Genomic DNA, 16,312 nt, shown 5'->3' on the forward strand with positions numbered 1-16,312 from the left:
TTTGAGAAAAAGAGCTGATCTACATTGGGAAAGAGGATTTCCTTGCTGGGGGTTCCCTGTAATAAAGCAAACTTAGGTTCTCCCCCTCCAAGTCACTTATAGCTAAACAAAAAAAAAGAATTTTTTTCCCAAATTTTAGACATGAGGTTTGATTAAGCCTCAGTTTAACTTAAGTACAGTTACAATCACATTTGATATTCTGCCCATCATTGTTAGTCAGATTTCATGAAATGAACCAAATCCATTTGAAGTTTTCATCTACTTGAACTGAAAGGGTATAGACTCATCATTAAGTCTCGATTGTCACAATGACTTCCTAGATAAGATAACAAGTTGGGAGTAGTGAGTCTCACTATACTTTTTTGAGAAGACTGGAAAAAGGATTGATAGAATATCAGTTTTTCTCTATCTGGTGGTAGAATTTACATGTCTTTGAGTTTAAACGAAAAAGATTTTGTAGTTCATGCAATTGAAGTATGTTTTCAGGGCAGCAGGGTGGCACAATGAGCACAGAATTGGGCCTAGAGTCAGGAAGATCTGAGTTCAAATCCCACCTCAGACAAGCTCTATGATCCTAGATAAATCACTTACATTCCATTTGCCTCAGTGTCCTTCAACTGTAAAATGGGCATAATAATAGTTTTATTAACTTAACCTTAACCAACCTTTTTTTCCCCTCTATTTTTTAATTTTTTTTAAGTATATTTCCATGGTTACCTAATTCATGTTGTCTCCCACCCCTTTTTCCTCCCCACTCCAAGAGCTGATAAGCAATTCCACTGGGTTATACATATATTATCACTTAATACCTATTTCCATACTATTCATTTTTATATTAATCTTTTGAAACCAAAACCCCAAATCACATGCCCTTATAAACAAGTTATAAATCATGTTTTCTTCTGCATTTGAAGGAAGATCAAATGAGATGATATTTGTAAAGCACATAGAGTACTCAGCATAAAGCAGATATTATATAAATGCTTATTCTCTTCCTTCCACCCCTTTGAAAACAGTAAATTATTTTTTCTTCTTATTTAAAATGTAAACCCTAAAGTTTGACTTGTGCTTATCCTTTCAGATATTTTGAATGAACTCTTCCAACGGGAGAACAGGGTATTGCACTACTGGACCATGAGAAAGAGGCGATTAGACCAATGCCAGCAATATGTGGTTTTTGAAAGAAGTGCCAAACAGGTCAGATGTGATTCTTGAATACATTCTTAATTGTGTACTTTTAAGACTTCTATCCCTTCATCTTTCACATACGCTCTTTCCTTCAAATTCGATTTTAAAAATTAATCAATACTTTATCAGAATCATGGCTCAGTAAACTGAATTCAGGAGCCATGAAATATTGAGTTGTCATCCAAAATCTATTACTCATACACTCCAGCCTTCAGCCAAAAAAATCACTTTTATTCACACAGCATGTTTTTGAACTGTGGGAATAGATAGATACAGAGATGGTGACTTCCAAAGACTTTTGAAAGGTTGTGATTGGTATAATTAGTGAGTAGTTTATAAGGAATATTATGTACGCCAGGGAATCCATCATCTCATTCATATGGATACTCCCTATATTGGTGTATCTGACAACCACTCCATGCCCTCTATCCACAGCCTAGCATTCCCCCTCTATTGAGGGTCTGCCCAACAGATACAGACCTTTCTTTCCATCAAGGGCTCTTAACCCAGAGTCCTCAGACCCCCCCAAGCAATCCGCATATAAATTTCAGGGGTCTGTGAGCTTGGAAAGAAAAAAAAAACTATATTTTCTCTAATCTCTAACTGAATTTTTTCATTTGCATCCATGTGAATATAAGCAACAAACCTTCTGAGAAGTGATCCATAGACTTCCCCAAACAGCAAGAAGGGCCCCTGGTCCAAAAAAAAAGTTAGAATGCTGGGAGCAGCTCAGTGGATTGAAAGCCAGGCCTAGAGATGGGTTCAAATCTGACCTCAGACACTTCCTAACTCTGTGACCCTGGGCAAATCACTTAACCCCCATTGCCTAGCCCTTACCACTCTTCTGCCTTGGAGCCAATACACAGTATTGATTCTAAGATGGTAGGTAAGGGTTTTTAAAAATAAGGAGTTAGAATGCCAATTCTAGGCTTTTCAGCATTTAAACTGTCCTGCCTTTAGCCTTTGCTCTAGTTTTGCAATTGGCCCTTCTTTTCCAGTGACACATTCTTGGATGCCATGGGTGCACCATGTTTTCTTGCCAGACCTTTTTCCTTAAGATAAAGTGATCCAGAAAATCTATCAAGATGGCTACCAGACAGTCATTTCTAGCTATCACAGAAAGTCTTAAACAATTGAATGAAATTCAAATGGGTCAAGTGGCATTTAAGCATAACAGAGAGAGTTCATCCCTTGGAGACAAAAGACTCAAAGTTTTTTTTGTTTTGTTTTGTTTTTTTAAATTTATTTATTTTTTTAAACCCTTGTACTTCGGTGTATTGTCTCATAGGTGGAAGAGTGGTAAGGGTGGGCACTGGGGGTCAAGTGACTTGCCCAGGGTCACACAGCTGGGAAGTGGCTGAGGCTGGGTTTGAACCTAGGACCTCCTGTCTCTAGGCCTGACTCTCACTCCACTGAGCTACCCAGCTGCCCCCAAAAGACTCAAAGTTTTTATGAACTCTGCCACATACTAGCTGTGAGACCGCAGACAGGTCCTTTAAACTCGACATGCTCTCAGCAGCTCATGGATGATGATAATGTCTGTGACAACTATTAAAGCACTTTGTCATCCATCGATCATTTTTAGGCACATCCAACTTTTTCTTGAGGTTTTCTTTGGCAAAGATAATGGAGTAGTTTGCTCTTTCCTTTGCCAGCTGATTTTACAGATGAGAAAACTGAGGCAAACAGAATGAAGTGGCTGGTGCAGGGTCATGTAGCTAGTGTCTAAAGCTGAATTGGAACTCAGATCTTCATGACTATTCACTGCACCGCCCAGCTGCCTTGCTCTAAAGCACTTTAAGGTGGCCTGGGGTATTCCAAATGCTCTCTCATTGTGTCCTTATGATAGCCCCAGGAGGTGGGTGCTAATCCATCCCCATTTTACAGGTAAAGAAGCTGAGGGAGAGAAGTTAATTGTCTTACAAAGGCACACAACTGAGTAAGGGTCTTTGAGATTCCAGGCCTTGTGCTTTCTTTACTGCCTGGACCCTGAATAGCAGAGAAGGTCTGCCCAATACTGTTTGTAGGAGGGTCCTCTTCAGGGGAGGCACATACCAGTGAAATCTCACATCTAGGCTCTGCCCTGTCCTTGTACAAGGGGAGACACCACCATCATCTGATTGGTGCTTGTTTTCATTGGTCTGCTTTGTTTTGTTTTCTGATAACTATGCTCAGAAGAGGCAGTGCTCTTACAGCCACTCTGCCAAAGAGGTTAGCAAGCTGGGCTCAAAGTCAAGAAGGGCTGGGTTCAAGTCCCACCTCCAACACGTAGGATCCCTGGGGCCCTACACATAGCATTTATGGACCTCCCCAGAACAGAGCTATTGGGACATACTGTGGATGGGTGGCAATGACCTGTGCTGGTAGAGGGGACTAATATGAAGGCAGAAGTCAGCTTGTAGAGCCTGGACTCAAACTTAGGTCTTCCTTTCTCCAAGAGCCATGCTCTCATCTATTATACCATGCTGCCTCTCAGCCTATTTAAATTCTATTTCCATAGATTTAAGATTGCTTCTGATAACTACAAACTGCTGGATGGATTTACATCCTGATTTATTCAGTTAGAGGTTTTCCCCCCTTACCTTAAGTTTCAGCTTTTGAGTCAATTCTCTAATGACTTTTTTTGAGAGCTCCTCTTTCCATCTTTTATGGTTAGCATGAGTAAGCACAAACTTGAGAAAAAAAATTTTATTAAGCTTCTATTGTGTGCCAGGCTCTGTGCCAACCTCTGGAGATATAGATACAGAACAAGAAAGAAGCTCCCTGCCCTTGAGGTACTCACAATTGAAGGGGCAAAGACCACATGAAGCTGAAAGCAGGGAAGGTGTACCAACTCAGGGGCAGGGGAGAAACCAGGAGCTATTCCGAGCTGATCTTCCTCCTTATTTGCAGATTTGCAATATAATATCTTTGCAATAGAATAAATTTCCTGGATCATGGTAGAAAAATTAGGGAAGTCCTAAATTCATGCAGCCAGGTGAGAAATGACCACAATGAGGTCTTTTTTTATAGAACACTCAACTGTGATTGGTTTTATATACACACACATAGCTAGATAGATAGACAAACAAAATGTATATATGTATGTACGTATATAATTTTTTTAGACACAAAAGCCACATTATTCTTATGATATAATGAGAAACAATTTAGTTTGATTCATGTTTAATACTGCAGTATTATCTTAGGAGTGTCATTATATTGATAACTGATAACAGAAGACTGGCCCAAGGGCCTACCTTCATTTTAAAGATATCTTTTTAGAATCTTAATGGCATTTAGCCAGAGGCCATCACTGTCCCTGGGAGTTAGCTTTAAAGAGGAGTGATCTCTGGACCTTTATTGACCTTGCCTTGGCTTGAGCCTTTGCCCATAAAGTCAGTGTTAACATTGTCAATAATAATATTTAGGTATGTTGGATCATGATTAAAGAATGCTCCCAATTGCCCTACTCTATCTGAGTTAGGTAATATTGTTGTGTCCACTGTATTTTAACCATATTTCCTTCCTTTGAAACTTGACAAACTATGAATCATCTAAGAAGAACAGCTAGCATTTATATAAGCACTTTGAGGTATGCAAAGTGCTTTACCGACATTTACCATTTTACCCTCACAAAAACATCAGTAGTTTGGTCCAGAGGCAGACACAGGTTGAATGAGTCGGGCTGAAACACCTCGTAAATTTCTGAGGTGTGATCTTGACTCGGCCTCTTCCTAGCCTGGCTCTAGGTCCAGTGCTCTGTTCTGCCAGGTGTAGTCAGTAATGGGTTTATTCAGAAAGCATGTACTGTCCTTTCCATTCTGCTCCCCAACTTGAAATGAACAGGGAAATGATCGCCTAGTTAAAGATTTAGGCAAAATCTTTTTTCTACCCTCTCTTCATACTGTGCAATATGGGAAGAAAAAAATCATTCATCTTTAATTTGAAGATTGGGAGAAGGTCCCTGCTTTCTTTTTTCAAATTAATACATTCTATTAAGACTTCAAGTGTTGATAAGATGTTAACTCTGAACGTATAGCATTTTCAGTGTGTGGAGAAGCCAGGGCCTCCACACTTTCCTTTTCTCCCTATTTTACAGAATGATATTGATGGTCATTTTTCCTTTGTTGTACCCTCAAGACTACAGCTGTGAGGTTTTCAGCACTTTATAAAATTGTTGTACGTGTCACACAGTCTTCATTTGATTTTTGGCAATGACAGCTTTTTCTGATTTCTTAAGTGTTGCTTTAGACTGGCTTTGAATATATGGTGAATGTTCCATAGGAAGTACCAGATAGCAATTTCATATTTTGGTAGAGAGAGTCATTGTAGTTTCCATTGCAAAACTTTTGTAACTATCTTTTTTTTTACTTTTCTTCTTTGATTCTATGGTAGGCTCTGGAATGGATCCATGATAATGGAGAGTTTTACTTGTCTACACACACATCCACTGGTTCCAGTATACAGCACACTCAAGAACTGTTGAAAGAACATGAGGAATTTCAGATTACTGCAAAGGTAAATTAAAATTAATATTATGTCTGGGTCTCGTTGCTTCCCTACCCTCTTTGTTCTTTCTAAAATGGCCCAAAATAATAAAACTACAACTAAATATTACACAGAACTACAACTTTAAAAACATTGAAACTAAATACATTATTTTCATATTCAGTTAAGTAGGTTTTTCTATATCTGCACACATGTGAGTATGTACATATATATGTGTGTATATATGTGCATATATATGTGCATATATATATAAATAAAATGATAGAACTAAATAACATGCAAAGCTTTTTCCTCCTTTTCTTTCTCTCCCTTCTGCTGCTGTTTTCTCATCCTTCTTTTCCTCTTCCTCTTGCTATTTTTCCTCCTGTTGCCTGACCTTTTCCTCTTGCTGTTCCCCTTCAATGTTCTCTTCCTTTACTAAAATGTTTCCTGAGTTCCCATTGTGTATACTAAATCCTATCAAATGTTAAAAGCTTCAGTGTACTTATGAAGCCACTTAGCTAGTGTTTATCCTGTCCTGCCTTTAGTTTTACAACAGGACTGCCCAGCTCCATTCACTCCTACAATTTTCCTTATCTGTCTTATCTGTTGAATTTGTAGGTTACCTAACACTAGTCACTCTTAGCTCATAAAATTGTTCTTAATTAGCTCTTTGTAATTCTTAAAGCATTACCTAAATGTAAGTTTTTGAGGTTATTTTAATTATTATTCTCCTGGCAGCTGATGATAGAATAAATCCTTGTTCAGAGGCTGTGTGTGTTTATGTGTTTGTGTCCATTAAGATGCTATAATGATCTGGTGAGAAAATCATTTAATGAAAAGACCTGAGTCTTATCTGTACCTCTGGTACAAATCCTTGTTTTTCTCAGTAAATTGGGATTATCATATTCACAAGACCGTTTGTATATTTGCTACAATACAGTAGAAACTCAAACTCAGGTAGAAATGAGGGCCACTAAACTGTAAATACATATCTCTGAGGGCAGCATATTGACTTTAAAAACCACCTATTAACATTCTCTGTGTCTTATTGTATTTTTATTTATCTTGTTAAATATTTCCCAATTACATTTTTTTAATCCTTTTTTTTTTAAACCCTTAACTTGTGTGTATTGGCTCATAGGTGGAAGAGTGGTAAGGGTGGGCAATGGGGGTCAAGTGACCTGCCCAGGGTCACACAGCTGGGAAGTGATTGAGGTCGGATTTGAACCTAGGACCTCCCGTCTCTAGGCCTGACTCTCAATCCACTGAGCTACCCAGCTGCCCCCAATTGCATTTTAATCTGATTTAAGCCATCCAGATTTGGATTATAGGCATACACCACCAAGCCTGGTCAAAATCTTTTGTATTTACCGGTACCTCTGCTCAACATTACAGCAGAAAGCCCCTGTACTAAACCATGACAAATTAAATGAAGTACATTTCAACAAATATTGTACATCATCAAGTATAATGCATTAACTGGTTTATCTGATCTCCTCTGCCTACGATTCTACTTGACAGTCTTTTCATTTATTTTATGTTGACTGCCTATCACCCATGCTCAAAATCTCATGTATCCTTGACTCTTCCCTCACCTTACACATTTAATCTATAGCCAGGTGCTTTTATTTCTATCTGAAGGTCATCTCTTATCCTTTCCATTTATTAGTTCAGCTTCTCAGCAGCCTGTTACCAGAATTAATATAGTAGCTTCCTAATGGCTCTCTTTGGTCCTTTACTTCTCTGATCTTCCTGTGTCCTTCTGCAAGGCTACTCTTCCTAAAGTTCCTGTCACCCTTCCTACATGCAAACGAAACAATGGTCCACCATGACTTGTTCTATAAAGTACAGGGAGATAGACTGTCCCTATGAGCAGTGGGACTCCCAGGCAGCAGCTAGAGTCTCACCGTGGTTTGGCATCACAAATGTAATTGTAGATGAAGTTACTTTCATTTCATTACTTTGTTGAATCTCAGAAATGGAATCAGAGCACTAGATGGTAGGAATCATGCAGGTTTGAGGATTAGCAGTGTGGAAAAGCTAGACTGTTGAGAGTGTGTGTTTCTACCTAGCTCTTAAGCTACATAAACTTTAAATAACAAAGTGACCTGATTTGATAACTCATAACAACATGATGAGGGGGATATTATTATCCCCATTTTATGGATGTGGAGATTGAAGTTCACATGGTGATCACAAGGCTAATCAAGGGTTCAAGGCTGAATTTGAACGTAGATCTCTCCAAAGTCTAGGATTTTATCAGCTGTACCATACAGGCTTTCTAAGATGGTAGCTAGTGAATCATTATTGTGATAAGTGACAGGTGATGCCAGAGTGGAATGATGGATAGATTTGGAAAATATAGAGGGGTCAAAGGTGATAGTGAGGACAAAGAAGAAGGTTACAAGAGGTGGACACATTCCAGATTGTGGGTGTCCATGGGACCTCAGGGGTGAGAATCTTAGAGGTAATGAACCTCCTCCTCCTCAAGGACTAAACTGATTCCTCCAACTGCTAGTCATTGCTTCTTCTTTTATTTCTTATTACCATATATATATATATATATATATATATATATATATATATAGTAGTCCATAACCATTAGAATATAGAGTTCTTAAAGCATAGAGAATTTATTTTTCATGTGTTTCTGCTCCCAGCATATTGCATAATCATCATTTAATAGTTGTTTTTTGAATGAATGAAAGTATATGTGGCATCTCTATACATTCTGAGCTGGTATGTGACATCTTAGATGTGATATCTAAGAGAAACCTTCCCTAAATCACCTTCTTGGAAAAGTCTTGCATTTTTTGCATGTGAATATGAAAGCTCAGTAATAACAACAAATTAATTGTGAACTAAATTGTTCAGAAATTGTGTTTTCAACACACAAATTTTGCTTCTCCCTCTTATTTCCTTGTAATCAGGCTTTCCTTCACCTATCTACAGTTATCAGATAGTTGAAAAATCAAAACATTTTGTTTGACCATTAGATTTTTTTCATAGTTTTTTTTCTACCACTTCATCTCAGTCCCACCTTCAGCAAATGCTATAAATTTTTTTTTTAATATGACTGTTTTTAAAGCTGCATCCACTTTTCCCAATGAAAAACTTTAGAGAAACAACACTAATGAGTCTTTTGCCTGGTTACATTCCATATCCTGAGGTTTTTTTTTTTCACATGTTTTTTATTTGAAATGTCAACATTTATGAGCTGCCTTTTAAAGGCATCTACCATCCCAGTAAAGTAATATTTATGATACACTTGAGAAGAGAGCCAGATGCTGGGAGCTGTAAGCCATTTTGTTTGTGCTGGATAGATGTTTAATGTCCAAAAAGAAAGTGCCTTAGCGGCTGTTCAATGAATCTTGGATCAAATCTTTTCATTTTTTAAGTCAAGAACAGTTTTTCTTAGATTTAGAACTCTGACCTACATCCCAACATTTGCTTACCTTTGCTTCTTTTTGCTGGTCATAAAGCTGGTGTTGTCAGATTTTAACTAGAAACTATGTTCACCAGTAGAAGATAGGCAGATAGAGTGTCTAATGGCAATAGGAGTTCTGTGATGTCAGTAAATGAAATTAATTCATCAGAATTGTTTAGTAGATTCAGTTTTGTGAATTTACTGTCCTCTATTTAATGGGATCATAGATCAGAGCTGAAAGGGACCATAGTTTGTCAAGACCAGTTCTGTCATTGCACAGGTAAAGACACTGAGGCCTAGAAAAAATAAATGACTTGCCCAGGGTCACACAGCATCATCACACCAAGGTCTTCTTAACTCCAGATCCAGAGTTTTACCTACAATGCTTCACACCCTCTGAAATTCAATTATAGTTGCGTACCTGGTTGTTAGTGAATAGATTATAGATTTAGAAAGGAGCTCATCTAACCCCTTCATTTTACATAGGAGAAAACTGAGACTCATGGAGACTAAGTGACTTTGCCAAAGGTCATGTAGGATTTGAATCCAGGTCTGTCTCTAGAGCTAGCGTTCTTTGCACAATAGTATCTTCTACTGTAGTACCTGTAAACTATTCTGTTTAATTGCAACATGGCATATTTCTTCATCTAGGTAATCAAGATAATTATATTCCAAAGAACAGACAAGCATCAAATCTACCTTTTGGGATGATTTCTGACAGGTGGACCAATTTTGGTCCAGGTCCACTGTGGGCTCAAAAAAGAAAACAAAATGGGCCTTTTGGTGCAAAAAAATAATTTTACCCTTTAGTTTTCTGGAGTATCTGCTATGTAGAGCACACAAGAGTTGTTCTTAGCAGAAGGAAGAAAAAACACATAGTACCTTCCTCCATGGAACTTACATAGAATACGTATGAATGAAATCATTTTGTTGATTTTTTTGTTGACTCACATAGAAGCAAGTACATATAAACATACCATATAAGTATACATCTTCATGTAAAGGTGTAAACACAGACAACCATGGAAGAGTTCTTGGAGGCTCTAAATTTAAGTTAGAGTTTTCAAACTCAAAATCCACAGGTTAAAAGAGGAAAATATTACAAATGATGAGGACTGTTGACACTGTAATACATTATTGAAGACTATAGAACTTTAACTTGACGTCTTAAAATTGTAAAAAACAGGCAAAAAAACCATATCTATTGATATACATTGAATGAGAAAAATAGTCCTATTTGGAACCATGGGTAGATGAGTTGTAAGATGCTTAGCCTTTCCAGATCCTTTTATCCTAGATTTTAACCAACAGTAGTCCTTTTCATTTTTATAGATGTAAATTATAGATGACTAGCCACCATATTCCAGGTTTGTAGCATTTGAGTTGAATTTGCTTCACAATACTACCCTGTTGTGTTTTTTTTCCCCCCACAGCAAACCAAAGAGAGGGTGAAGCTGTTGATACAGCTGGCTGATGGCTTTTGTGAAAAGGGGCATGCCCATGCAGCAGAGATTAAAAAATGTGTCACCGCAGTGGATAAAAGGTACAGAGATTTCTCTCTGCGAATGGAAAAATATAGAACCTCTTTGGAAAAGGCTCTGGGGATCTCTTCGGATTCCAATAAATCGGTAAGTTTCTGTGTGGACTGAATAAATCAAGCATTTCCCACTTGATGACCTCTTTGCTAATTTAAATAGCCAAGTTCATCATCTCTTTTGTACATCAAACTCTACTGGGCTTCCTTTTATCCTACAGAGTAAAAGCCTTCAGCTGGATATAATCCCAGCCAGTGTCCCTGGATCAGAAGTCAAACTGCGGGATGCTGCTCATGAACTTAATGAAGAGAAGAGAAAATCTGCTCGTAGAAAAGAGTAAGGCATTTACAGATTTAACCTGAGACCTTCATACAGAGGATGAAGCCTATTATCTGACTAATAGTATGCTTCATCAACATATGTGTACTCCGAAATTAATACCACACTTCTCTTTGGTTTTCATGTGCAGGCATTCTAAGCCATCTCTTCACCAGGTTCAGAAATAGTATATAACGTCCCCTAGCCTCCTTTGATTTGGGTGTTGACAATCTTCATTACTTTGAAACTATCCTATTATAAGTTAGCAGTACAACTAAGCTAACAAGGATAAATTCAGATTTAAAATCATTTAGGAACCGAATTATATTGAATTTTAATTTAAAGAAAAGGATTTTTTCCCAAGATTTTCCTAAATAATTTTGATCTCTGATCTTCAGTTTTCTCTGAAGTGATGAGACTTCTTACAGATCTGTCTTTCCTTAGTGAGCATATACATGGACACAGACACAGACATATGCAATCTTCTCAGATTTAAATTGTGTTTTGGAATATAACACATACATCATGCCACACTCCTGCTTAGAGTGTTAACATTGTTCTTTTTTATGATATTTATCAAAAGAAAAGGCAATATGTATATTGAATATTACCTATTTAAGTTCTTTTGAATAACATAGCTTCCTGTTCACTTTAAGGTTCATAATGGCTGAATTAATTCAGACTGAAAAGGCTTATGTCAGAGACCTTCGGGAATGTATGGATGTAAGTGCTTTGTTTTTTCTTTACATGTAGCCAAATTATGTTCATGTCTCTGAGCCTTGAAATTGAACCTCTAACATTTAAAATCTTTAGAGACCTTATGAATAGGAATTCATGATGGCCCCCTTCTGTGGGGGGGGTGGGAGTTAGATTTGTTTTGGGGTTCAGCAGAGATGATACAGCATTAATTCTTTCATTCTGTTGATCACATGGCTGATTAGCTGACACCCTTTTTGTATAGAATTTTTGAGCCATTTCACAGAAACATGGCCAGTAATTGTAATGGGTAAATCAGCAGTAGCTTTTATACCATGTGATCACTTCTCATGTCACAATGTACATTAATTCTGATATCCTGAGGATTTAGGGAAAGCTGCAGAGTGAATGCTGTTGCCACAATCTTAAGAAAGAGTTCTAAATAACTCAATTTAAGAGTTATTATTAAAATGTGGCCTTTTAAACATTGGTTTCTTAAGTTTTATTTCTCTTTGCACATTACCAATTAGTAATCATTTGCAAATGTCAAAAATAGTTACTTCTTGGTAACATGATATTTTTTGATAATCTCTCCATTTCCCTGCCTGTCAGACATATCTGTGGGAAATGACCAGCGGTGTTGAAGAGATCCCACCTGGTATTGTAAACAAAGAACATATTATCTTCGGAAACATGCAGGAAATCTACGAGTTTCATAATAAGTGAGTGGCTTTTATCTTTGGAAAGCATGTTATTCTTGAAATCAAGACACTTCTCTGGAGATTTCCCCTAAACAACAGAAGTTTTATCTATGCTTAGCATTTATTTCTGTAGCTTTTGATGAAATCTGCTTGATGAAAGCTCTCTATTTCATGTAAGTGACATCTCAAACTGTCTAACAAAAATCCACAGCTCCATCATAACAGTTGTTCGTGTATTTGTTTTCTCCTGTGGTGGAAATGGGAAATATCTGAAAAAGAAAGCCCAGTGGCCTTCTTTCCTCTCACTGAGTAATCAATGGCTTATTAACCACTTATTAGGGTCAAGTGAGAGATGCTGTCACTGGACCAAGCTCTCCATTGGTTTGAGTGTCTCTCGTAATTTCCTTTTAACAAGCAAAAGAAATGGCTAATGTCTCTAGGAACCTTTCCCATCATTTTTCCTAGCCAAGAATGCAGATATGCTTCTTCTGACTGCCCTGTGTACCATGCACTGTGTAAATATAAGGCATAAAATGTCACTCAAGAGTACTTTGTGGATTCTAGAGGTGGAGGAGATAACATTTAATTGTGGGGACCAGCAAAGGTTTCATGGAAGGAAGGGAATTTTGAACTGAACTTTTGTACTAAAGCACAATGCCAGCAGGCTGATACTGTAGAAAAGGGCAGAAAGAAATAGCATGATTAAAGATGAACCAAGAGGAAGTATAGGATTTATTTCAGAAAGAATGAGTAGGATTGAGTAGGTCATTTTAGAAGAATCAAGAAAGGGAAGGTTAAGAATAAAGTTTGAGCAAGAGCACAGATATCTTGGGATACTTCCTAATGATTTGTAATTCAGTAGGCATTTGAACATTTTTCCGAATACAGAAGTGAGATGATCAGTACTGTACATATGGAGGAAAAGAAAGGAAGGAGGGAAGGAAGAATGTATTAAGCACCTACTTCATGCCAGTATCAGTGCTAAGCACTTTACAAATATTATCTCATTTGGTCTTCACAGTAACCTTGATTTGTGCTATTAATATGAGCTGTGAATAATCCTCATTTAGAATAGGAAACTGATACAAACAGGTAAGGGACTTGCCCAGTTACACAACTAGCAAGTGTCAGAGGCAGGGTCTGAACTCAAATCTTCCTATCTCCAAGCATAGCACCCTATACATTTAGTCACCTGGTTGCCTCTAAAGAATGATCTTGAAGGGGTGTGTAGAATCAAAGGATGGGGAAAGACTAGAGGTAGAAATTAAGGAGGAAGCCAAGAATTCGAAGTTAAATAAGGCCAGAATTGAGGTTATCGAAATTGTGGGTCTAATACTTACTACTAGTATGGCTAAGTCCTATACCTTCTCTAATCCTCAGGGCTTGTATTTTAATCTGTAAAACAAAGATCATAGTACTGATACCATCTGCATCACAAGGTTTCTATGAGCCTTAAAATGTTTCATGGCAGGAAAAACTTGCTGATAATTAGAACTCTCTAGAAACTGAAGTGGCATGCAGGGTGGGGGTTGAGGGGTGGGTGGGAGTGCTCAGTTGCTGGCTAGATGCCCTCAGGTGAAGTCAGAATGAATGCTCATGGAATATGGGTGGGGGGAGGGATATTTTCAGGCCTCAGATGGCCTCTGTAGACCCCTCCAGCTCCGATATTTTGGTATAAATGTGAGTTGTTATTATTGTTAAAGCCTCTATCTTGGCATGAAGGTGGCCCATTCTGGGTCATCATCATCACCATAATTGCTGTAACCATCCTTTGCGTTTCAACCAGTCAACAAACATAATTCGAAGAACATGTCTTCTGCCAGGAACTATGTCAGGTGCTAGGGATAAAAATGCAAATAATGAAAAATGCCGGGGAGCTTAGAATCTTATGTTTGCTTTAAAATTTTAAAACCTTTTACATTGCCCTTCTTCATCCTCAGTGAGTAAAACACTTCAAACAGAATCTCTTTCATTCCTCCCTGGGCCCCGGTGCCTCAGCATAGTTTGAAAATGACCTCAGTGGCCTCGTCAGTGAAGCAGAGGCTCTCAGAGGTTCTACACAGCCAGAAAAGCTTTAGGGGCAGGCCTGGGACTGTCGAGGATCTGGGCACCAGCTTGTTTTAAGGTTCTTCCCACAGGGTTGGCCACTAAGTGATCGCCTTTCCTTTCCTTTTCTTTTTTCTTGTCCTTGATCTTTTTACTTTTTTGGACCAGAGCAATGCCTTAAGCCATTTATAAGGGCATGGAAGGGTTGTGATCTGTGTTGGTAGAGGTTATTCACATAGATCAAATGCTGGATTCTTAGAATGTTGTATTATTGAAGTTAACTTTCTTAGTGATGTTATTTTTTCTTCTCTGCAGCATATTTTTAAAAGAGCTGGAAAAATATGAGCAGTTACCAGAAGACGTTGGACATTGCTTCGTTACTTGGGTAATTAAGTCCCAGCCATTGTTGGGTCAGGAAACCTGATGGGGTAGTGCAAAGGATTTTTATTGCTGTTTGATGTCTGTTAATTCCCCCACCCACTGCCGAATGCTGGATACAGCATTCTAAAAGCAGTTTCTTGAGGAAAAATTATATTTCAATTTTTTTTTAAACCCTTACCTTCCGCTTTGGAGTCAATACTGTGTATTGGCTCCAAGGCAGAAGAGTGGTAAGGGCTAGGCAGTGGGGCTTAAGTGACTTGCCCAGGGTCACACAGCTGGGAGGTGTCTGAGACCAGATTTGAACCTAGGACCTCCTGGCTCTCAATACACTGAGCTACCCAGCTGCCCCCTATTTTAATTTTTAATAGTTGAGTCAATATAGCAGCCACTATCAGCAAAATAAGCTTTTCTGATTTTAGAAACTTTTTGTTATTAAACAAACTCTGTTCTCATTTGAGACATTTTTTCCTTCCTAAAGAATTGCTTTCCACAAAGCATTTGCTTATATTTTGGGTTCGTGCAGTTCAAGAAAGGTTCTTACGTAAAATGTTCAAACTTTTTGTTTTACAGGCAGACAAGTTTCAGATGTATGTCACATATTGTAAAAATAAGCCAGACTCTACTCAGCTGATATTAGAGCATGCGGGATCCTATTTTGATGTAAGTATGAGATAACTTTTAAAAACTGGCACAAATATGAATGAAATTTTACATTTAATTTGCACCAAATTGACACCTAAACGTCACTTGATATAGCACAAATCAGTGGTGTCAAACTCAGATAGAAACAGATCCCTGCAGGCTTCCCATTCAATTATTGTCATTTCAGTCATGTTCAGTCATGTCTGACTTTGTGACCTCATGGACCATACATACCAATCCTGTCCATGAGGGTTTCTTGGCAAAGATATTGGGGCGGCTTACCATGTCCTTCCTCAGTGACTTAGAAAACCCTAAATCTCCATTATATATGCTGCATTTTATTTTGATAAACATTTCTTATTTACATTTTAATCTACTTAAGTCAAGTCTCAGGAGTTTTAGAGATTGACCTTAACACAAATCATTTCAAGTTACAACTATCAGATATTTCATAGTAACTTTTATGCTATTTTACATTTGAACATGAACTGTGACTTAAAGGAAGTTATTTAGCGGAAATGAGTTTTATTTTAATAAGTAAAATTTATCAATCTAGAAGCAAAAAATGTATGCACACATGCAACCATTAATTTTATTACATATATAACTGAATTGAACATAACATGGTAGAAAATATAATACTAACTTCTTTGTCTCCTTACTTTAAAACAGAAATGTCCCTGACTTTATAAATAGCTTCTTTCTGCTTTGTTTTAATGTTGGTATCAGTGGCCAAATTTAGCACAAGATTACAAATCCTACAAACTGGAACCATAGACAACTGCAGTTTTATGTCAGGTTCATAAATCTTGCTCTCTTTGGAGCAAGGTAAGATAAGGCCTATTTGTTTCAGAGAATAAAGGACTTCGTGAAGGTTATTTCATGTAAAAAGGCATGGAGCTTGA

At 37.7% G+C, this 16,312-nt stretch overlaps 1 protein-coding gene across 1 annotated transcript in view; it reads left to right on the forward strand.

Moving 5' to 3' along the window:
* Positions 1-16,312, forward strand: part of TRIO (trio Rho guanine nucleotide exchange factor) — a 515,315-nt gene that overhangs the window by 358,967 nt on the left and 140,036 nt on the right. The window contains exons 20-27 of the mRNA XM_044665522.1: positions 1,082-1,197; positions 5,566-5,688; positions 10,522-10,716; positions 10,844-10,959; positions 11,598-11,664; positions 12,250-12,359; positions 14,700-14,769; positions 15,336-15,425. Of these exons, the coding sequence (XP_044521457.1) occupies positions 1,082-1,197; positions 5,566-5,688; positions 10,522-10,716; positions 10,844-10,959; positions 11,598-11,664; positions 12,250-12,359; positions 14,700-14,769; positions 15,336-15,425 (887 nt within the window). The remainder of the gene's footprint in view (positions 1-1,081; positions 1,198-5,565; positions 5,689-10,521; positions 10,717-10,843; positions 10,960-11,597; positions 11,665-12,249; positions 12,360-14,699; positions 14,770-15,335; positions 15,426-16,312) is intronic.

Source organism: Gracilinanus agilis, chromosome 1, assembly GCF_016433145.1.
Source record: "Gracilinanus agilis isolate LMUSP501 chromosome 1, AgileGrace, whole genome shotgun sequence".
In the NCBI taxonomy this organism is placed as follows: domain Eukaryota; kingdom Metazoa; phylum Chordata; class Mammalia; order Didelphimorphia; family Didelphidae; genus Gracilinanus; species Gracilinanus agilis.